Source organism: Eucalyptus grandis, chromosome 4 (genome assembly GCF_016545825.1).
Source record: "Eucalyptus grandis isolate ANBG69807.140 chromosome 4, ASM1654582v1, whole genome shotgun sequence".
NCBI lineage: Eukaryota > Viridiplantae > Streptophyta > Magnoliopsida > Myrtales > Myrtaceae > Eucalyptus > Eucalyptus grandis.
Window position 1 is genome coordinate 33,813,859 of NC_052615.1, and position 14,672 is coordinate 33,828,530.

General features: G+C 39.9%; 2 protein-coding genes and 1 pseudogene across 2 annotated transcripts; 2 read left to right on the forward strand and 1 right to left on the reverse strand.

The window, feature by feature from the left end:
- The first annotated feature begins 694 nt into the window (after nt 1–694).
- Nucleotides 695–2,734, forward strand: LOC120292632 (annotated as a pseudogene).
- Nucleotides 2,735–3,970: 1,236 nt separating this feature from the next.
- LOC104442003 (glycine cleavage system H protein, mitochondrial) lies at nt 3,971–5,943 on the reverse strand. Its single transcript, XM_010055287.3, has 4 exons — nt 5,710–5,943; nt 5,479–5,567; nt 4,508–4,678; nt 3,971–4,310 (listed from the first exon to the last, which is right to left on the reverse strand). The coding sequence occupies exons 1-4, from the start codon at nt 5,810–5,812 to the stop codon at nt 4,182–4,184; spliced, it is 492 nt and encodes a 163-aa protein (XP_010053589.1). The 5' UTR covers nt 5,813–5,943; the 3' UTR covers nt 3,971–4,181.
- Nucleotides 5,944–6,643: 700 nt separating this feature from the next.
- Nucleotides 6,644–10,051, forward strand: LOC104442004. Its single transcript, XM_010055288.2, has 7 exons — nt 6,644–6,905; nt 7,973–8,105; nt 8,242–8,327; nt 8,436–8,514; nt 8,592–8,701; nt 9,190–9,254; nt 9,601–10,051. Exons 1-7 carry the CDS (start codon nt 6,798–6,800, stop codon nt 9,692–9,694), a joined length of 675 nt encoding a protein of 224 aa, XP_010053590.1. The 5' UTR covers nt 6,644–6,797; the 3' UTR covers nt 9,695–10,051.
- The last annotated feature ends 4,621 nt before the right edge of the window (nt 10,052–14,672 follow it).

Genomic DNA, 14,672 nt, shown 5'->3' on the forward strand with positions numbered 1-14,672 from the left:
AACCAGGGATACTAACTCCAACGTAGAAAATATTTGCAAAATTTCTTGCTTGGCTCAGGTTTTCTTCACGGGCCCAAACTTGATATATGCTTTCAACGGTGGTAGCTTACTTAATCCACGTAAGGAAGAAGTTTAGCATTGTCTGACATACGCAACCAACACAGGTCGATACTATCTAAACAAAGAGGAGGGGCATCGGATCAAACAAAGAAGATGGAACAGGAGCATGCTAGTACAAGGCCAAGAAAAGATCAGGGCTCATGGAGCATTTCAGTGACGGCAATAAGCAATGAATTCGAGCTCAACTGTACTTGCGATCTGGGATCCTAATAAAGGCGGCCATCCGTGTTCTTATATTTGTTTATTCTAATGTCCGCTCATCATCATGGCTTATTGTTTTAACCGCGCTCTCTCCGTCTGCATCAGTTACTTTCACTGTCACGCTCTGGCAAATTCAATATTATTGCTTACCTCGTCGAAGATTAACCGGTGTATCTTTTAAATTTTCTTTTGTGTATTGCATGAGTACCTATCAATCATTTTAACATTGAAATTGATGTGGCCAAAACAATCCTATCGAATTAGACAAAAAGTTCGTAATTTACTGAGAAGAAGAATATGCGTCGTGCGGCAGCAAAGTAGCTATATATACAGAGGTAGACTCTTGAGGATGAATGCCAAAGAGAGATTCGAGATGGAAGTGAACTTGATGTGCTTGATCTTCACTTGCTTCGTGGGGGGTTATGCTTTCGTCTTTGGGTTTCTCAGGAAGATCAATGAGTGGTTGTACGTGAGAAAATTAGGAGAGAAGCAATATTCTCTTCCTCCAGGTGACATGGGATGGCCTTTTCTTGGGAAAATGTTGTCATTCTGGAGAGCTTTCAAGTTTGGAGATCCCGATTCGTTCATCTCAAGCTTCGTCACCAGGTTTCTCTCCCTTCACATAATTTTGATGTCGTCTTAATTTATTAAGCAACAGAGAAGTGCCAAGTTTTTGAATTTTGTGGGTCCCAGCAGGGAGAATGTTTAACAAGGGACGATATGCCTTGATCAGCCAATCAATTTCACTAACAAAGTCTATTTCAACTTGAAGAACTTCATAGTAACAGAATGACTTTGATGTGAACCTGTATTTTGTTGTTCAGATATGGTGGGATGGGGATGTACAGGACCGTAATGTTTGGAAAGCCAAGCATCATCGTTTCCATGCCGGAGACTTGCAGACGAGTGCTGGCAGATGAAGTGAATTTCAAACTTAATTACCCTAAAACAACCCAAGAACTTATAGGAAGAAATCATTCCACGACATGTCGAATACTGCACATAAACATTTCCGCCGTTTGACGGCAGCTAAAATCAATGGCAGTGAGTCGCTGTCCATGTACATCAAGCACATCGAAGAGATTATGATTGGTTCATTGGACGAATGGGCAAAAATGGAGCGTCCGATTGAGTTCTATGAGGAAATGAAGAAAGCCACTTTCAAGGTCATTCTTCCCATCTTCCTCGGTTCAGTGACCGATGATTCCTTCATTTCAAGGACCAAGAATCTGTTTGGTGAAATCATGAAGGGGTTGAATTCCTTGGCCATAAATCTTCCGGGTTTCCAATTTCATCGTGCAATCAAGGTAAGAGCGAGAACCTAGATTACCTCATTTAATCTCACATAACTCAACCGCGGTTCATTAATATTTCCTAGAATATCATTGGAAATAACATTGGTTCTTCATGTATGAGCCACTAGTATGACGTTGTAATGACTTACTGCTCATTAGGCTAAGAGAGAACTGGAAAAGATCATTAAGGAAGTCGTGGATACGAGGAAGTCAATGAAGAAGAACGATGCATACACCGCGAGCACAAGTATGCTGGATTTACTCGTGGAGGCAGAAGATGACGATGGTCAAGCAATAAGCAAAGACAGCATCAGTGACATTCTAAACATGTACCTTTTAGCCGGTTTCGACAGCGTCGCATTGGCTACATTGTGGATGGTCCTGTACTTTTACGAGAATCCAGATACCTTGCAGAGAGCGAAGGTACTGTCCACATCATAATCACTAAGTTTTCTCACGGTAAAGCCGGAAGATAAATCTTTTAGTTGACTTACCCTGTAGGAGTTTGCTAAATGATTGTACAAATAACATAGCATTTAAGGATGGCCACAAAGATTTGATTACCAAGTTTCTTAGCGCTATGCATATAACATGATATTAATCCAGAGCTGCTTATTCTCGCATAGCAGCTACAGCCCTTGATCAGAAAAACACCCTATACTATTCTCCATTGGTCGAGTAGAATATTGCCAAATTCATTTAAAATTATGAAAAATGGTTTTGAGTTGAAATCAATTTCCAGGAGGAGCAAATTCAGATCCTTAAAAGAAGAGAACCGACGCAGAAAGGATTAACTTACCTGGAGATCAAACAAATGGAGTATTTGGCTAAGGTATGTCTCCATTTTATTTTTCCCTTCAACCTATGATACAAAATTTAATGAAGAAAAGAAACATTCAGACCAAATAGAGAATTAAAAGTTGTTTCTGTTCAGTGAAAAGATCATTGTCCATGTGAGTCAGTATTGTGTAATTTATTAGTGTGCTTTGTGGGTGTAGGCCATCGACGAGATGCTCCGCAGAGTTAATATTGGATTCTCGTTGTTTCGAGAGGCAAAAGAAGACACCACAATCAATGGTCAGCCGCACAATTCCCTTCATTTTCCTTCTGTTTACTGATCATTCCTCACTCGAAAGAAATTTTTCTGCTCAGGATATCTCATACCAAAAGGGTGGAATGTCCTAATTTGCCTCAGAGGGTTCATATGGATCCGGCAAACTACTTGGAACCAGAAGAGTTCAATCCTTCAAGATGGGATGTAAGAGAACCGTCTTGCATTTTTCAGCTATATCTGTGCTTAGAAATCTTTTCACCCTCATTCACGATGCTTTAAACTCTGCTTTTTCCGACACTTTTACGAGCAGAATTATAGAAAGAAAGGAGGTGCTTTCATTCCATTTGGAGCAGGAAGCAGGTTTTGCCCAGGAAGCGACTTGGCCAAGCTTGAGGTGTCCATCTTTCTACACTATTTTCTCCTTAACTATGAGTAAGTACTTTCTCTCTCTTGTTTTTCCTTTTTAACTAGAGTCTTTCTTGCTAAGTTTTCAAATATCAGGTCATGAGAAGTAATGTCATTTTTTATTAAACAAATATCATATGATAACTCATTACAAAAGAAAGGAAGCTTTACCAGATTAAAGTTCTGGTAGAATGAGATCAGTGGATGCTTATGCAAACAATCATTTTAATATCAGACAAATGCTTACATTTTGCAGGGTAGAGCGAACTAATCCTAAGTGCCCTATCAATCACTTCCCTTCACCGAAACCTTCAGATAATTTCAAGGCGAAGTTCAAAAGACTTGGTTCAGATTCTATGGATGTATGAAAATATGGCTTTCATGTTTTCCATTAAATGTGGTTTACTGGCAGCTAATCATTATCTTCCTTCGTGATCCATATGGATAGTGCATATGCTGCGCCATCACAGGTGCAGCTAAGAGTTTATGCTTTATAAATCATTGTAGGGATGCGAGTTGCTTCAGACGCATCAAGTGGAATCTTGCAATGATTGAATAGCCAGAACTGCTTAAGCATGATTTATCTTTTGGTCATTTAATATCAACATCGCAAGTTCATGCGATCAGCTGTATTTTGGAATCCTTCAGCCTTTTCTCTTGGTGTGTCTCCCTAGTACTTTGAATCAAGGTAGCACTTATTGAATCGAGACTTCATATATATCCATCTGTACAAATGCAACTCTTTAGCCAACTTTATCCCTCTTAAGTGACTCGTCCTAGTCATCTGCGAACAATCTGAATTCGCATATATGGCTGATTCTAATGACATCATCTTAGTTGAGCTAACTCGATATTCCATGAGCAAACACAGATGCACAAGAGAAAAATTGAGTGATGGAAGTGAAAAGGCAATGTGACTTAATTACATGAAGATGCAGAATACAACACGGGGAAAAGGAGCACGCAGAAAATTAGAAAGGGAATATAAAGCAGAAAAATTGACATTTCTGAAGTTTAAAGTTCTGTCTTAATTGATTCAACAAAAGAAATTGAAAATATCGTTCTTATGCAGCTTCAGAGACGTCAGTTTGATGCACATTCAAATCCTAATGAGCAGCATCCTCTTCTTCGCAGAATTTCGTGTACTCTTTTGGACCCATCAAGGAACCTAGTTCCGATGGATCACTGGGCTTCACTTTAATCATCCATCCATCTTCATAAGGGCTTGAGTTGACCTTCATTAAAGAAGCTCTCAATTTGAATATCGAAATTCAATAATCTTTATCATCAAGAAAAGGTTGAATGGTGAGTTGACAAAAGCAGTGCGCTCCTAGAAAGTTAATTAAACAGGACTAAGCCTAATACAACTATAGAGAGGAATATGTTGAGCAGGAAATGAAAGAGAGTTGCTTTAAGCTAAGCAGGAACTTACCAAGCCGGGTGTTTCAGTGAGCTTTGTGTTCACTTCAACGATCTCACCAGAGATAGGAGAGTTAATGTCACTGGTTGCTTTTACACTTTCCACAGCTCCAAAGCTGCCTCCTTTGGAAACTGAACCGCCTGGTTCGGGCAGGTCCACGAACACTACTTCTCCAAGGTGATCCTAAGAAAAGCAGATTTTACTATGTTATAAGCACATCGTTTCTGAATTAAGCAAAAGAAAAGGAGAGCTGATGTAATGCCAGATGAGCCAGAAGAATCTGGCGACCTGAATGCTCGTTTAAGGACATTGTTCCATTTATTGATGGCAACGGGAATTGTAAATATTTCCATGTTGATTCTTAAAATTCCGCAGGAGCATCTGGCAATATCAGGTCAGTAACAGCTAAATACCTGAAATTCAAGCATCTGTGTCGCAGGGACTAGATTCGTAATAGAAATTGGTCGACAAGGAGGTAATGGAAGCATTTCACTCGAGATGACTAAAAATAATTTATCCTCGATTTTGTGAAGCGTGATTCTGAGACCACCTTCTGGATAGCAATAATACATAGACGAAAGATTTCATAGCTGAGGAGGACAGAGTCTGTCCTACCGACGAATGATATGATTAAGGCTTTGAGTTCCACTTGCCTTTGTCTGTCTTCATACTTGGAAAGCTTAAGGTATGCATCTTGTGGTGTTGAAATAGATGCAGAGGTAAACAAAGTAGAACTGCAATTCACTAGTAAAATGGCAAATATTCCAGTTCTTCATCTCCTGACACAACGTATAACTCCATATACACTGAGAGAGCAAATGATGACTAGCAGATAGCGTCATCTCAAATTCTCAATGACCAGACACAACCGTAACTCTGTTGCTTCATCCACCAACCATCAAGAAAGAACTTTATGACTTGGCAATCTTAGTTCTAAGGAAATACTGGGTGGGTTTAGATTAAGCCGAACGCAGAGGACAGACCTGAGCATGGTCAGTGATGCCGACGCTGGCCACTGGGCCTTCATGCTTCACCCACTCGTGCGAAGGTGCATACTTCAGCCCATCCAAAACTGCAAACAACAGCACCCTTTTTGGCTCAAGACACTTGCAAAACAGGAGACACGGCATGAACACAAACAAGACAGAACATTCTCAAGAACTACAAACACAAATACAGAAGTAGAGAGAGAGAGAGAGATAGGGAGAAGCTACCAGAGGAGAAGCATCTGTGGAGAGAGAATGCTGGGGAGAGAGAGGCCTTGGAAGATAGCCTGAGTGCATTGGCGGTGGAAGAAGCCCACATCCTCAGTGCCATGGTTTATCTGCTCTCCTCCAGTGGTGCTTCCTGTGCTCTTGGGTAGTGCCCAAGTTTCAGAGAAAGAGATAGCCTTTTATTTGTTCTGTACCATTTTATCTTGGATGAATGGTGGGCATGGAATGCCTCATCCTAAGACCTCTGATCACAAGATGCTGTGTTTTTGCACTAGTCCTCTTTTATCTTGACTAGTACAGCGGCTTTCTTTTTTAATTTTATGGCTCGGGCTTTTTCTTCCCCATTTGGCTTTTCCAGTACATCTTTTTAATTCTAAGCGGGGGGATTCAGCTCCTCCTTTTCTCCTAATATTAGATATTTGAAGGCAAATTTAAATCTGTTGCCTAGTCCAAAATCAATCATGGGTCATCCCAAATCACGCAACATGATCACTCAATTTTTAGCACAATTTATAATCAAGTGATTAAATTACATTTTCAAAAGCACTAGATACATCGGACTTTCATTAATATTCTCCGACGAAATTCAATCAATTCCGGGTAAATAGCTAACCCGACGGACACATGGTGTGTCATCCCCACAATTGCTGCGAGCATCGGCCGGACTCCGGCTGGTGAGCATCAGTTGACAGGACTCAAAAGCTGAACTTCTTGATAAGATAATCTCTACCGGTGCACTATTTCGCTATTTGGGCTTTCCGGGTTGAGAGCAAAAAGGTTCCGTCTTTGCCAACCTCAACCTTCCTCCCCACCAAAGCCCACCATTTTTCCAAGATCGCTGCTTTGCAGTGCTCTGGGCCAAATCCAAAAATCCACGACCTGTCGGACCAAGAAAAGGCGTCGACTTTAAACCAGTTTTCCCACGGTCCGTGCCCATCATCAAATCTTGGTCCATGGCGTTTCCTTTGGGCATCGATCTGCACGGGTGAAGCGTCGAAGCGCGTTCCTCAAATCGGTGAAACGAACCCACGATTCGCTCGAGCTGGGATCCGCCGGAGGAGAGCCGTGGAATCCCGTGTTCTGGAGCTATGATGGCTGGGGAGATCGACGGACCGGAGCGGAAGGAGGTCGTGATAGTTCTCCGGACGATCGGCCCCGCTCGCCCATCTCGCCTCCCCGTCCCTTCCCCCGTCAAAGTACGCGGCTTTAGCCTTGTGGTTTTTCGCCCCCTGCGTCTCTTTTTCTTGAGTCAATTCGAGCTCTGCATGTGTTTTCGTGGGTTGATGATCTGCTTGTGTTCGCATAGATTTTATCTGTCGGAGCTACCCGTCTTAGGAATTTAGAGTTTCTCGCCAGAAAAGGGTCGGATCATTTATTACGTGTTCGGTGTCGAATTTTAGCATGTGAAATTGTCCAGGATAATCCGATATGTGATGGTGTTTTTTCATGTGGAAGCTGTTGAAAGTCCTTCTTGTTCATGGGTTGTAGAGTAGGATTTCAGTGAGATAGAAAGGTTTTTCCTTTTAGTGTTTTGATTGGTCTAACTGTGTTATGGCGTGCCTCTCTTTTCTCGGATCCAGCATTCCCCCGCAAAAGGCAGTGGGGTTGATTGTCAAGGCGCGCGGTATTTTGGCTAGCTGAGCTAATTTTTAGCATCAGAAATTCTAGTACAGTTTTAAACTGTGTCAAGGATGCTTAACTAGCTTATCGAGGGTAAAACTGGTGGCCACTGGTCCAAAGTTGAATTACCCATCTAAGAAATTGCTGGAACGTGTGTGCCTCAAGTTACTCCATTTGTTTTCAGCTGAATTTGATGGAGCGCAGTGAACTGCAGTAAGAGCAGGGGCCAACCATCCGGATAAGGAGGTTATGGTTGAAATAGGGATGGACAGTATTGTAGAATTTTCTTTGAGTAAGTTGATTATGGTGATGAAAAATTTTGGATTTACCAATCTTTTGCACTTTTAGCTGGTGTCAACTGTGTTATGAAGGTGGTTACCTCTTGTAAATTTGTTGATCTCCCTCTCTTGAAGCTTTTGGTAGTTAGAATTATTCACCTTTTGCATGAGTTGTGCAGTGATATTGCTTCTAGCATTATGGAAATGCTTGAATTGATGGTGCTTGTGTTGCATGAAAAGTTTTTATGTTTTGTTGTGTTGCTTGTTCACTGATAATAATTTGTCCACCTTCATTCCTGGGCTGCATCCTTTAGTTTCAAGGGCGTCCCTTATAAAATGTTCATGCATGCCTCCATTCATTTTAGGTGCATGATCTAAGGAAACTGATTGCTGAAAAGAGTCATTTACCAATTGGAGATTTGAGGCTTATTTTGCGAGGAAAAGTACTGGATGACACAAAGGATGGAGATGATATGTGTGTGGAACTCATAGACGGTGGTATAGATCTTTCCTTTTGAGGCTATCATTTTTACAATTTACCATCTTCCAGACAAACTTTTAGAAGTGAGAAATATCTGTGTAAGCATCCTATTTTCAGCTGTTCTCAAGTAATTGTTTTGCACTTGGTCTCCAGATTCTTTGATCGCTGCCGTGAAACCGAAGTCACCAGTTAAACGTTCTCATGACGGAGTAGATACTGATGATGATGAAGATGATTTGGTTAGTCGATTATGCCCACATTGTTACCTTCATTGAGTTGAGCTTCGTTGGCATAATAGTTGAGAATTCATAATTTTTTTCCAAACTATTTTTTTTTTTATTTTCCAGAAGTTTCATCTTCCTCAATCATCCAGTTGGTGGAAGAGGAAAATGTTCAACCTTTTACATGACAAGTTGAAGCTACCTGGTAAGCATATTCTCAAGCGACTATGAATTCTGAAGCGGCAGTCTGCTAATGCGCTGTTCTATCTTTTTTCACTTCAGACATTCTTTTGATGGCAATTTTTTCTTTAAGTCTGAAGACATGGGTCTTAATCATCTTGTGGTTTATCTTGGCACCTGTTGCTTATAGATGGGATCTCGGACCTTTATATGTAAGTTCACTTCTTCTTGTCTAGTTTTTATCGATTTATATAGTGCATCATTTATTTTCTCTGGATAGTTTCATGGTTATTTAATTCTCTAGAATATTTCTGGCTTAAAAGTTATTAGTAGGATCCTGGCTTTTGACTAATGACATCTGCTCCTTACTCTCATATACTTTTTTTCTGATAAAGAAGAATTTGTGAAGATGCCACAGGAAAGTATTAAAGTGAAATATCTCGTTCTCTCAATTTCATACTTCTGGTTTTCACATTTGGCTTGGTCAAATCAAGAAATTGAATTGAGTAGCAGCAAATTGCCTCTGTTGATTTCATTCCACGAGGCTATGCAGCCAAGATCGTATTAAGGAAAATGAACAATTATGCTGGAGCATTTTGAGAAGATATGATCTGGATTGACCTGCCTCTACCTGATTAATATATTACTCAGATTGAGTTTTGTGACACAACTCATCGCTTTTAATACAATTTTGTACCAGATACTCGCCACTGGATTTATGATTATTCTTTTAAATCTTGGGCAACGGCAATCCGGTGACCTCAGGTACATGCTGCCTTTGTATTTGCTTTGCTAGTATATGTCAGTCTCTTGGCTCACAACACTCCTGCCTTAGTTTAAGCTCTTTGCCTCACTTTTGCTTAAGGCGGAATAGTTTGATGATAATGTTTCTCCCTGCCAATCATCTATCATTTTATGTATTTTCTGATATGGGAGACATCTTCTTAGCATGCATGGTAATACAACTTTATGTTATTGCTAAAGATTGTCAAGGCTATTTGCATGAATTTTCAACCGTGTCCTCTACCTTCTGGATTTTATTCTGTCAATTGTGCTAATAAGATAAGCCTCTCTTGAATAACACTGTTATATTGTACAATGTGGAATGCAGCGCATATTCGATCTTCAATGAAGGTTTCAGAGAGCTTCCTGGGACTCTCAATGCAGACCGTCTTGATAGAGACATAAGGACGGGGCAAATCTGAGCCTGTCATGCGGAGCTCCTCAACGCAATCCTGCTCAAATCTTGACTTGAAGATTGCACGCCGTCGCAGCCCAGTTTTGTAAAGCTGTTGGATTACAGCCAAGTGTGTCCTGACTCATTTATTGTGCAGATATAGTAAATCGAGTGTGACAAGCCATCAGTCAAAGCAATGTCATTTGCACTTTAAGACTTTGTCTTCTCTAAGAGCCATTTGTCTACTTTTAGGCTTTTAGCGGGACTGTGACTGCTGTAAATCGTGAAGGTTTGGAACGCGCAACAAAGCCTCGGGGTGGCGAGAGGAGAAGAACCTCTTGGTATATATAGTGTGTTCATAAACTTAAAAAATTTCTTGTGGACAGACCTCTTAACTGACAGCAAAAGCCCATACCATGACCTTACAGAATGCTGACTGTTTATGCCACTGATGGGCCATCATCTGGATATTCAGTCCCGGCTTTTTCTTTTTTGACCGGCGCTTGGCATTTTGTAGGGGACGCTTTTGTTTTGGGTGCATCTTGCGCACGTGAGCCCAGTGCTCTCCGGCCCTCAGATCACACGAGAACCTGCCAAAATCAAGGGCCGAGATGCATTGGGCTTGCATGCATCCTGATCAATCAGAAAACATTCTCTTGTGAGACAGACAAGTCTCCCCTTAAAAGCATTTCTTTTTGCTCGAGACAATCTAATTACGGTATCTGCTCCTTGTGTGGTTAAGTTTCTCTCTTTAGTATCGGCCTGTACCGCTCACTTCCTTTCATATCCATAGCCCCGAGGACCCGTACAGTGAAGTCACTTTCAGGGTCCATGATTAAGATTAACATGAGCTGTCTGTCGTCACCGTGAGGGCGCACAACGAAGCGATAGACATTTTGCTCGATGAGTTTTGTCGGAAGAGATTACATCCACTCCTGCATTTAGCAAATATCGCGAACCCGGATTTCGGTTTGTTGATGTTATGGATGTCGGGCCAAAAGGCGCAGGAGATGGTACCGCTTGCTGCTGTAAAAGGGCATTGTCCCGAGAGCATGTGCTCTTGGCCGGTTGGATGGATTATAGCATATGGCAGAGGGCAAGTGTATCTTGCGTGTGCGGTCAGTATCAGAGCCAGGCAAGCCGGGATAGAAACTGTTGCCCCCATTCCTGTGCTGTCACTGTTCACTCAGCCCGCCCGCCCTCCCGCTGTTCAGATAGGTTCCCTCTGGTGCATGCAACATTATGTTCTCCTCAAAGGCATATGTTCCTGGCCAAAACCCAGAAATTGCATACCCATGTTGGGATTACTTGTCAATGGCTGATCAAGTTCGATAGATTTGCCTTCTAAAACAAGTTCTATTATTGTAACTTATGAGCAGGAGGAAGTAGTAAATGCCGGACCCATCTCAAGCTGTCTCTTGTGAGCTTGGTCACAACACGTTATGAATAGAGCGCTCTCAAAATCGATGCGACTTAAATGCGAAAACGACACCAGTTATCAATAGGATATGAATTTTCTCAATGTGATGTGGAGACGCGACCCGAATGGTCTGCGGCCCATAACTTCAAAAGGGTTGGTAACACACCAAATACATATTCATTGAAGGCCCTTTTTCTTTATCTGAAGAGTGATGGAAATTGGTATAAATTTCAAATCTAATTGGTGCAAAACACAACCCCAGGGGCAATGACAAAGTGAATGGAAGGTGGGTTAGGTGACAGACTTTTTGCACAAGACAGAAAAACAAGCAAACAACGTTTTGAACTCAGGAAGACATAGACATCTTGTGGGGATCAATAATTAATTAATTAATTAATCTATTTTTTTTTTTTTCTTTGTAGGGGTTTTCCCACTGGATTTCAAAATATAAGATTCATTTGTGCTGAGTTGTTATTGACAAATGATGAAGCACCTAAGTCCAAGTGCTGCTAGGCAAATTCCATTCTTTTTTCCCTCCCCCACTAATTCTCATTCTCTCTTTTTCTTAGTTTATTGGGTGCTTTTAAGCCTAAAACCACGTATCTCTGTTTTCATACGAGGATTTGAGGTTAGTCGTGTACGACGATGACTTAAAGAGAGAGTCATTTTAATGTTCATACGACGAAACGACTTGACTTAGGTTGTAAGGTCATACCCCCAAACGTTACCTTCGATTTTTCCAAGCAATCATGCTACAAATCAATGTACACTCGAGATCGCACTGCCCGAAGGGAGAGGGCCAAAAAAATAAGCAGAAAAAATTACCCAATAATTCATAATTTTCACCTCTGCGAAAATGAATCCTAAAGTATTCCCTCTAATTCTCTCCTTTTTAACCCCACATTTTCTAAACTCGAAAATCTATAAATAAATAAAAATTACGAAAGGGAAGACACCATACCGTTAAGTTTCCACACTTGGAAAATAATAAATTTGTTGATTGATTAATTAATTAATTAATTGTTTATCAGTATCAGCGGTAGTTGCGCTGCTGATCCTCAACGGCACGTAACCTCAGGCAAAAGTCAACCGCGCTGCGGTCAAACCATCGCCTTATCCCATGTTCCTCGTTCACCAACTCTCACTCACCTCAAGTTTACCCACTTCAATTATTTCATATATTACCTTCCCCTTGCGTAAAATAGCAACCGCCATTCATTTTAAAAAATTGAAAACTTTTTTACTTCAACAAATTCAACAGTGTACATACAATTTGATGCGAAAAAATGTCATCATTTGTCGCGGATAAAAAGAGTTTTGAAAATTTTTCTAATGCAGAGATTTAAAGAAAACGAATTTTCCGAGAGTAACATTGAGGACAAATTCCTCTTGTGGAACCCCATCGTGCTCTGGGTCTTCCCTGCATTTTCTATGAGAATGGTTTTTAATATACCTTTATCTCCAGCTTTTTTTTTTTAGTAAAAAATATAATATGGTGTAGAGATGCCACTAATACTTTTGATTGCTACCATCTTTCATGAGCCAGGTGGTTTCAACTTGGTTATAAAGTTGGCATTTATAATAATGAGATTAAAAGCTTTTGAAATAAACTTAGAGGATAAGCAATATTAAAAAAGAAAAGAACCATCGGGTGGACAAGTGTCTTCAAAGTAAAAGCACTACCAAACCTTCAATCTTTGTCCATGTAAAATTAAAATGGCTCTTTTTTTAGCTGCCGGTAATTCTGTCTAGAATTTCAAATATATATATATATTATCGAAAAGGTAGCAAGAGAATACAAAAACGGATTCATCATTTTTTTCACACAAAAAGAAAGAATAGATCAGAATATGTTCGAGCGCAAGGGCTTTCTTTTTCTTTTTTACGACTTTTGACGTTTAAATGCGCCGAAAAAAAAAAGAGAAAAAGAAATCCGACAAGGATGACTTCGTGTTTGTGGGCCCAAAACTCGGGGCCCACACGATGCGAGAGCCCTTTTCTGTCCACTGAGGTCGTTGACCGGCCGATCCACCGTGGGGCCCACCGAGCAGCTACACCGGGGATCGGCCGCACCGGATCAGCTCTCCCCCTCCTAGAAAACACAATTTTCGGGAACTTCTTTTTGACTCGCACCGAGCCCGCTTTTGATCCCCCACGCGCCCCGGACACGGAGGCCGGCGCGTCCCCCACCGACGACCCCCTCTTTCTTCTTCCCCTTTCTGTATTTGCCTAAAAGGATAATAACACAAATCACTCCTAAATTTTGTTTGCAATGTGAAATGTGGTCACTTTATTCAATGTAATTCTTGAATTTAACTTATTATATAATATCATCTCTGAACTTTTAATTTAATCGGTTTAAATTTTTTTATATATATTCAATTTAGTCATTAATTGTATGAAAATGTTCTATATTGCCGTTCAATTAATTAAAGTTTAAGAACAAATAGACTAAATTAAACATGTGTCAAAATTTCAATGATCACATTGAATAAATTAAAAATTTAAGAACAGTAAAAAATGCTGGGTTAAAATTCAAAAATCCATATTGAGCAATTTAAAATTTAAAGACCTCATTATACAATGAGCTAAAATTCATAAATTATTTGTGTCATTCATCCTTACTTGACAACATTTCAAAGAGTTTAGAAGGCATAACGATTGAGAAGAGACCCGTGAAATTATCTTTTTGAACAAATTTCTTTTATTACTTAGTGCTCTACAGAAGCACAAAATAATTATAAAAAAAAAAAAAAAAACTAGGATATAAAATGACAAAAAGATGGTAGAGATTTTGGAAAAAAATCCCTTTATTTTTATTCACAAAGGAGCATTGGGCTAATTAAGTTTGAATTTTGATAAGTCAATATGAACATTTGTTGAGTGCACGGTAAGAGGATAAAATGAAATACATTTTCAATGAGAAAAAAGCATCCGTATGGTAAAAATAATTGGAATGACTGACTTTTTAAATGGCAGTGATATTATGGTCCTAATAAGTACCTGTTGGACTATAGCATAGTTCCTAAAATTTAGTAAGTCATTTTTTTTCTCAAATTTGCTGTGCGTAAATTGTCATATTATGCTAGTTTGGGATATTTTGAGAACATAAGTGCATGATCTGTGAAACTTATGGACTTGTTTCATATCGAATAATACCATCGAGTTTGCTCATCCTAGCACTACATTTGCTGAAACATATTTTACATTGAAATCTTGATACTAAGAGAGGTTGTTATGTCAAATGTCATTCTATTAAGTAAATTTTAGTTTCACATGCAAAATCCAAGAACTTTCTCTCTTGATTTGACGTACAATTTGGTTAATTTTTGCCCATTTGTCATCCTTAGAGTCCTACTAGGGCTTACACCTTATCGGAGCCTCTCACCCCAACAGCAGCCACTCCATTTTCATTGAACTAAGTCATTACTGGCCCCCACCAACTTTTGCATGATTTGTTCTCAAACCACATAACTACTAAAGAGGATCTCACTCTAATACCATAATATGATACTACTGGATTACTCATTAGAAATGATATTTATTATGGCCTTTAAATCCTATTAGGTTATCTATACTAGTATTA

Bases quoted from the DNA above. Each gene is read 5' to 3' on its own strand.
- LOC104442003 (XM_010055287.3), bottom strand. From the start codon at position 5,812: ATGGCACTGAGGATGTGGGCTTCTTCCACCGCCAATGCACTCAGGCTA. The intron at 5,568-5,709 runs GTAGCTTCTCCC...TGTTGTTTGCAG, and splicing joins CCACAGATGCTTCTCCTCTG to TTTTGGATGGGCTGAAGTAT. The intron at 4,679-5,478 runs GTCTGTCCTCTG...TGCTTTTCTTAG, and splicing joins GCATCACTGACCATGCTCAG to GATCACCTTGGAGAAGTAGT.
- LOC104442004 (XM_010055288.2), top strand. From the start codon at position 6,798: ATGATGGCTGGGGAGATCGACGGACCGGAGCGGAAGGAGGTCGTGATA. The intron at 8,328-8,435 runs GTTAGTCGATTA...TTTATTTTCCAG, and splicing joins ATGATGATGAAGATGATTTG to AAGTTTCATCTTCCTCAATC. The intron at 8,702-9,189 runs GTAAGTTCACTT...ATTTTGTACCAG, and splicing joins GGGATCTCGGACCTTTATAT to ATACTCGCCACTGGATTTAT.